The following is an 8,268-nucleotide window of genomic DNA, read 5'->3' as shown; positions in this document are numbered from 1 at the left end:
TAATGGAGATGACATTATTATTATTATTACTATTATTATTATAATTATCATCATCATCATTATTTTAGTGCTTTACTGGTTCTCTCTAGAGCCTAATCATTAGGGCATATACTTAAGAACTATAGTTCCTAGAACTCGGTAGCCTATTCCATTTACTCAGAAAAATAATAAATGGCAGAATGACATAAATGTAAATCTTATGCTCTTAAAAACAATTATTTTTACAGAAATTGAAATAGTAAAACTAAGTAGCAAAAACCAAAATGGAATATTAAACCTTTATTTTTACACACATTTAATTGTTCTCTCCTGCCCATAAATTACAAAATATCTTGATTTGCAGTGGAACCCAATCTGTACTGAAAAGTAGTATAACTGACTGCAGCTTCAGGGATATTTCTTTTACAAACAGGTTAAGTAAGATGTTTCCGACTTTGGAAATATCAAAACTCCCCTTTCTTGGAATCATTTATAGGTCACTATCAACTTTGGAGCTGGGATAATTCTGTTCACACCAAGGGGGCTTTTCCCGAATTCAGATTCTTTTTTGTTGTTTTCAGTGTGTTTACAGACACGATTATGCCCACAGGTAACAGGAAACCAGTGTTTCAAAAGAAAATTTGATCACACTGCTAGATAACACAGGTATCCTAAACAAGTACACGAATGCCTCAAGGCTTCAAGCTGCTGCCAGAAAGACATATTTTTTGGATTGGTAAGAACTGCCAGATGACGCTTCATGAAATATAAATGCAAGAAAGCCTCCGAGAGAGCTCAATAAAAACCTTCCACCCGTCATTCTAGGAGGATAAGAGCAAGATACTGTTAACAAGTGCAGGAAATGGCTTTCGGAGTTTCGATATCAGTCTATATCTTATTCAATGGTAGGTCATTTCTTTTTGCTGTGTTAATTTTGTGTCATTGTAAAATGTGAATAGGATTTGTTTTATCTGAATTAGTGAGGAGTTGCCTTTTAGCAGTTGTTCTTCATGACAAAGATCCAAGCAAGGAATTTGGGAATTAATTTAGTTTCTTATGTAATGTGTGTTCCTCTTTTAACATATTTTGACACCTATTTTTCTGAGATCTTTACATTGTCTGTTCTATACAACTGAAGAGTAGCTGATACATATGATATGATAGTGTCCTTGTGACTGAATGAGTTTATAAAATGTAATAAAATTTATTTTATGAGTTTATAAAATTTATTTCCTCTTAATAATTAATGTGTTTCTACTTTCTCTAACTATAATGTAGTGAGTGGAATTGATATGCATGAGAAACTATCAAGAAACTGCCCTTGTCAGGTTATGGATTTCAAATGTAAATGAATTAAAAATAGAACAGATGTGGGACTAGATAGAATAACTTTTGATCTGTTGCTGGTATGTAGAAGGAGGCTCACCTGCTAAAGATGCCTTCCCTCCCCCCCCTTCACACAGCTGTGACAGCAGTGACTGAAGAGGCAGCCAGGACTGTAACACCCCCAATCACAACCCAGCAAAGTAACTGGACTGTTAACAAAACAGAAGGTATTTTCTTCAAACTTTTGTATTTCAAGTGACTTTTTTTTTTTTCCAAGTGATTTTTTTTTTAATGTTTGAGAGAAATTTGGATTGTGATAAAAGCAACACTGGAAATTTTTAAATATATATTTTATTATTAGACAATCTTTTATCAGGATGCTGTTAAATGGGAGTGACAGGTAAATGTGTCAGCAAAGAATTCTCTTTTTAAAAGGAGGAAGTGAAGCAAATGAGAAAAAGTTGTTTTCAGTTACTGTCCTGGACATGAAACATGCCAAACTTTCTGCTTGATTCCTGCTGGACTCCCAATAACCCATGTGCTTCCAGAGGCAGTTTGTCCCTATTTTGGCATTCTTGATGCGTGGCTTTATATTTTGATCTGTGATTGTGAGCTTTGCAGCCAAATAAATTATGGCTAACAGATGAAGCCTTAATCCACTTTCCCTCATCTTTGGAAAGATCTTTTTTCTTGTCATTGGGGGCTTTTGTTGTTGCTTTAGTATATGCTATACCTCCCAACCACTTGTATCCAATTTTTGTTGTTGATGGTGATGATGTATTTTATTACTGTTATTAAAATAGCTTCTGGCCACTGTTGAGCATCAGCATTTTTCCAAACTCTTTGAACTCTTAGAGGTGAACTTGGGAAACTTGTTACCTGCCAAGACCTGTGTATCAGGTGGTTGTGATTCTCACACAAATCACATACCACCCCCGATGTGAAGATGGGCTTTGTGACTTAGGATCAAAGAAACACCATATCTTGCTCTCAGAGCCAGGCAAGTAAAAGAAGATCAAGTTAAACATTTTGTTTCTGAATATGAAAGACAGTAATATTTAAGTATTCTTCATTTCACCAATAATTTTAAATTAAAAAAATTTGCTTAAAATATTTTGCTCATTTGAGTTTTTGCATATATATCAATTTGCAAAATAAAATGTGTGGCTTTTAGAATAACTTTTAGCCAAATTCTTCATGTCTTTTGAGCCTTTAAACAAAGAGGAAACATCTTTGTTGACAGATAATACTGTAGAGAATTAAAGAACAGTTTCCTCTCAGTGACATAACAGTGTGTCCATCACCACCTTTTCTCTTCCCTAATAGTGAACTGCAAGTCAAATTCTCCAAGTTACAGGTAATAATTATGGACAAAAGGGATTGAATATATCACTTCAGTAGTTCTTTTTTTTGCTTTCTTGATGGGTGAATTTTAGTTCCCTGCTTTTCATTTCACTTAAAAATCTGAATCCAGTATCTCAGGAAAGTTTCATGAAGTTACAACTGATATTCTTCTCCTTAGAGGAAAGATGAGTCTCTAGTATATTCCTTCTTTGGAAATGTCTTCTTTCAATTCTCCCATTTTCTAGTAAGTCCTGGTTCAGGCTTGGTTAATTGAACTTATTTAATCTTGAAGTAGGAAGAACCTACCACAGTTTATAATGAGAAATTCCCACTGCCTTAGAAGTAATTATCAAGATGAGAAATTAGATTTACTATACCACATTTAACAAAATGAATATGAATTTTAAGGTAATGTGTGCGCTCAACCAAAAGGAAGTTATATAACAGTATGTTGTTGGTGACTTGGTACCTAAAGATTTAGTATTTTCGATATAAATAAGTATGCCTTTTAAGATCATTTTCTCCTGAAAACAAAATAAGTATGATTCTCTTAATCTACTTAGCAAGGTGAATATAATATAACATGATAACTAAGGTTGAGGAGATATGTTTATTCGTAACAGTGACAAAAATAAAATGCCACTAATTCTTCTTGAGAAGAATTTAAGAATCAGTAATTAAAGTATACTAAAAAGGACTCATTTATGCTGTTTTGTCATTCCCACTGCATAAATCTCAAGGATAGTATAGGTATATGTCTTTAGTACATCAAGGAATGAAGGATAAGCATCCTGAAATCTAAGTATTTTGCCACAGTACAGCTTCTCAAAGGGAAGTTTCCCATAAAGAGGCTTCTGGACACTTGACCACAAAGGTTTCGCCAAGTGTGGTCATTTGCATGGTGTTAAAGCTAGAAATCAAAACCCAGGTTTTCTAATTCCAACTCCACGGCTTTTCCCACAATCTCATAATGCCTCTTAACTGAGTAAATTTTCTAATTAACATCTGAAGTTATTGTCTTAGCTATGTTAAGCCTGAGCCATAAGTTGTTTCTGGCTTCATGTATAGGTTTTCCATTAGCTACTTAAGGTAGTCTGCATAAGAAGGGGGGATTCTCATCTCACTCTTCTCTGGGGAATGAAAAGAAATCAAGTTCATTATCTCCCAACCATAAATCCAAATCTTCCTAAGTGCTTACTTCTCAGGTGTAAAGGGGAGAATGAAAAAAATTGTATTATTTCATTTGTTTCCAGGCATATATTTGTATCCAGGCATATATTTGGGAAGCCTTGCCCAGGATAGCATGCTAAGACTAGAATCAATGCTGCCACCTTTTGGCAAACTTGTATCTATATCTTATTACATAGTTTCCAAAGAATGGAATGATCATCAATCTACCTCCAGCCCGTAATTCATTAATATGTCTTAGATGATATTAACCCAACCTTTGTAAATATAACCTGTCAAAGGAATCAATCAGTACTTCAAATGACAGAGCACTCAAAGAATATTCCTAAAATTAAAGGCCTTTTTGTATATATGTTACAAATCTACTGTGGAAGTGTGACCCACCTCATCTGTTAATACTGTATCTCCTTTTTCTAGCTGGCTACACAGAAGGACCCATAGCGTTGAGGTTCTCACATCCTTGCCTGGAAGACCACCATAGTTACTGCATCCATGGTGTCTGTGCATTCCACCATGAGCTGGAGAAAGCCATCTGCAGGTAATTGCAAAGAACTTCCCAAGCCCTAGAGATGGGAGGAGAAGGTATGCCTCCTTTCACATGGTGTTTCACATAGTACATTTCCACACGCCTCCATCTTATCTAGTAAAAAAGGTACATGATCTGAACGTGATTCACCAACTCTCTTTGTATTTGAATATCTAAGGGGTCTTTTTCTAACCTACCTAGTTTTCATTACTCAAAAACATGGTTCCTAGATTAGCAGCGTCTGTGTAACCTGGGAGCTTTTGCTGAAGACGAAGAAGCTCACACCGTACCTCAAAACTACTGAATCCAAATCAACTTCTAACAACATGCAAAGAAGTTTCCAAGTTTTTATGGATAGATTATAGGATAAAGTGAAACAGACTATGGCAAAAACACTTCAGGAATATAAAGTTCTAGATCAACTGAGACACCATTTTTACGATCGTTGATTTGCTCAGCATCCTCCTATGAAAGAGTAGGTTAACAATTTTCTAGATCAACTCATGCAAGGGTCCTACCTTTCCCTCCTACCAATGAGGGAAGTTGCATTAATATGGGGTCTTAAGCAAAGGATGATTGTAAAATACATGGCTTCTTCAATACATTTAATAGATTGGCTTTCATTTGGTATTGGCCTCTTTAATTTAAATCACTTTTTATTAAATTTTTTTCATTCTTTGAAATTTGTCATTTGTGTTTCTATCATGAGTTTAAAAATTACACATTCTTTTCTTTTTTTAAAGGTGTTTTCCTGGTTATACTGGAGAAAGGTGTGAGCACTTGACCTTAACTTCATATGCTGTGGATTCTTATGAAAAGTACATTGCAATTGGGATTGGCGTTGGATTATTATTAAGTGGTTTTCTTGTTATTTTTTACTGCTACATAAAAAAGAGGTATGAAAAAATACAAATTATGAAGTCATTAGATACTCATTCATTTGAGAAATATTCACTGAGCCCCTACAATGTACCAGGCACTGACATATATAATTTTTTAGTGAAAATATGGCTGTAAATCTGGCAAGTTTCTGCATATCTGTTTTGATGCCTTTTCTCATAAACCCAGACAAGAGGTAAAAATTTACCCACAGTTGCAATAGGATAGTTCCAATTTACAGTTTCCCTTCATCCCCAACTCTGTCTGCCTACATCAAAGTTATAAATGTGTAAGACAGTCGGCCCACAAGGGTAAAGATTAATGTGTTTTGTGCACAACTATATGAAGTGTCGAATACCATGTCTGGCACACCATAGACACTCAGTAAATATTTTTTGAATGGACAAATCAAAACATGAGTGTTAAATGAATGAAAATGTGTGATAAATGTGGGCCATTTTCTTCCCAGACATTAGTTGAGGGTATATTCAGGAGATTCTGTCTACTGTTAAAAGCTAAACAAGATAAATTTGATCCACTAAGTATAAATTACTCATGCATTAATTATTAATCATTATTTCTGGCTTTTCCACACTGGTAATTTTTCCTTTAATCCATGTATAGGGAAAAGTCAAGAAATAATGTGATATACGTTAAAGAAAAGGTATAAATACATTTACTTTGCTGTACTCCATTAACTAAGTTGTCATTTTTAAAATGACCAAAAATTATTGTACAACATTTTTTAAAAAATTGTTTGCTTAATAATTGCATCTTAGAGGGGTTCCCTGGTGGTGCAGTGGTTTGGGGGTCCGCCTGCCAATGCAGGGGACACGGGTTCGTGCCCCGGTCCGGGAGGATCCCACATGCCGCGGAGCGGCTTGTCCCGTGGGCCATGGCCGCTGAGTACCAAAAAAAAAAAAAAAAAAAAAGAATTGCATCTTAGAATAAAATCTGTTAATATCAATTGTGGATCATTTGATATAAAATCTGTTATATCAGTTGCCTAAGAGACCAAGAAAGAAAATAAAAAAGGAAGTAAGACCTTTTAATATTAACAAGACAGCTGTCTGGGATCAGGTTCCCTAGAAGCTGAACCTAAGATAGAGATTCCTGACTGAGTGATGACTGGTCAAGGGAATGCTCAAAGGTGAAATCTGTAATGAAGTAAGAAAGCTAGAACAGAGGAAGAAGGTAAGCAAAGATGTAGTTTAGCTGAAGTCTATCCTCAGCCTGATTCCAAAGGGAGACCTAGAACATGACTGGCATCGCTGACCCATCCCAAGAAGGTGAGGGATCTTGATTGTAGTACCCAGCATCATGAGGCATGGGTGTCAGAGTGCTCCTGGCAGGGTAAGGGGCAGGGGCTTGGAATCTCCTAGGAATCTTCAGGCAAAGTCCTCTCTTGGCTGAGGACAATCTTCTAGAGAAGGATGGTACTGTGAGCCTTATTAACACCCACAACTGCTGGGGGATGGGTATACCAGTGGGTAAAGAGGATATGGGTGGGATACCAAAAGCAATTGCTACACCAGAGCATTTATATAATCCTCAATAAGCAATACAAACGGCAGTCAAATTCATATGAAAACCAATACTCTGTTTTAGGTGTCTAAAATTGAAATCACCTTACAACATCTGTTCCGGAGGAAGACCACTATGAGGCCTTTGTAAGAAATTTTCATGAGTCATTGGTGAAAATCAGTGGGCCCAAACCTGAAGGTTTCAAGTGAAACAACAAAACTTCCTAAGCTGACTAGAAAGTTGGGATCATGATGAAACAAGAGAAGAAATTTCAACATGGGTCCTTAGACTTTGCCATTTTTAAAGTGCCATGGGAGCCAAGGAAACAAGGTACAGTGACAGAGGTCAAGTTCACAGTCCTACTCTGGGTTTGTTGCTGTTGTGTGATTATTGTTCTCACTGCAGAGAGACTGAGTATTATGCTTCTGACTATGTCAGATGTGAATTTTCACGGGAATAATTATCAACCTTGCAGCCAGCCAAAGCAATGCCAAGCTTGGATTCTTCACTATGCTTGCTACCAGGATACTGGACCACTGCTCTACGGACCAAATCCCAAACATAATGCTTTCATGGTGTCTAAAAGAATGTGATGTCAGCTATTCAGATGAGATTAGTATTATGGCACCTCCAGTGAACCAAACTTATGATTGAAGTCTAAGCTAGAGAAAAGAAATGGAATGTCCAAGGCAAACATAATGATACCCAACTTGTGACAACACTGTGAAATATGGAATAAGCTAAAGAGTTTCTGATGACTGAACGCTACCTGGATATTGAGCCCTGAGGAGGCAAAAAGGTTTTATTTCTGCATGGATTATAAAATTTTGTGTTGGACTCACTGGTCCCCGAATGCTTATGCTCATCACTTTCTCCTATTGTTAGTGGAATTACCTGGCGATTATCTATTTGGACTGAAATTCTAAAATTCTACTAACAAATAAAATTCTACAATTGGTTCTGAAATAGAAACTGAAGAACCTGACATAAGAATTTTTCACCAGCCAACAGCGGGTGGAAATTTTCTTTACCATTTCTGGGTACCGGAGAGAAGATCTGCGCAGAGGGAGAGAAAACGGAATATTTGGTAGAAATAACAATTTGAGAATTAGGGTCCTTCCTCTCTAATCATACTTCTTCCACCTAATTTGAATAGTCTAGTTCAGGTCCCTTAATTTGTTGGGCTTTGATCAGTTCCTACAAGGTCCTTCTAGCTCTAAAATTTGATTGTGACAGAAGAGAGAATATTTTCCACCTCTCAACTCCATCTCTGTCCCTGACCTCACCTCTCACCCCACTGGATATCATCTTAGGTGTATATTTTATTATTTGGTTTGTAAAATAATAATTTAAGAATTTGTAAAACATGAAATTAAAAATAATAATATCTACCGTTTTTCTTTTAGATTCAATCTAAGACTTCTTTTCTATTGTGGTGTAGATAAGCAAAATAATTTTGATCATGAGATGGGTTAAAAAAAGATCAAACATGAATATTCTTA

At 36.0% G+C, this 8,268-nt stretch overlaps 1 protein-coding gene across 4 annotated transcripts; it reads left to right on the top strand.

Annotated features, from left to right (window-relative positions):
- The first annotated feature begins 792 nt into the window (after window positions 1-792).
- Window positions 793-6,957, top strand: EPGN (epithelial mitogen). 4 transcript variants are annotated; one of them, XM_007463210.1, is made up of 5 exons: window positions 793-884; window positions 1,443-1,532; window positions 4,255-4,375; window positions 5,107-5,259; window positions 6,851-6,957. In XM_007463210.1, the coding sequence occupies exons 1-5, from the start codon at window positions 842-844 to the stop codon at window positions 6,903-6,905; spliced, it is 462 nt and encodes a 153-aa protein (XP_007463272.1). In that variant the 5' UTR covers window positions 793-841; the 3' UTR covers window positions 6,906-6,957. The 4 variants fall into 4 exon arrangements, with proteins under 4 accessions (XP_007463272.1, XP_007463275.1, XP_007463273.1 ...); XM_007463213.1 differs by having other exon boundaries at window positions 842-884; window positions 1,443-1,505; window positions 5,107-5,133; window positions 6,851-6,905; XM_007463211.1 differs by having other exon boundaries at window positions 842-884; window positions 5,107-5,133; window positions 6,851-6,905.
- Window positions 6,958-8,268: the final 1,311 nt, after the last annotated feature.

The sequence above is a fragment of the Lipotes vexillifer genome, unplaced genomic scaffold, assembly GCF_000442215.2.
Source record: "Lipotes vexillifer unplaced genomic scaffold, Lipotes_vexillifer_v1.1 scaffold872, whole genome shotgun sequence".
Classification (NCBI taxonomy): Eukaryota; Metazoa; Chordata; class Mammalia; order Artiodactyla; family Lipotidae; genus Lipotes; species Lipotes vexillifer.
This window is presented reverse-complemented; position numbering and strand designations above follow the sequence as displayed.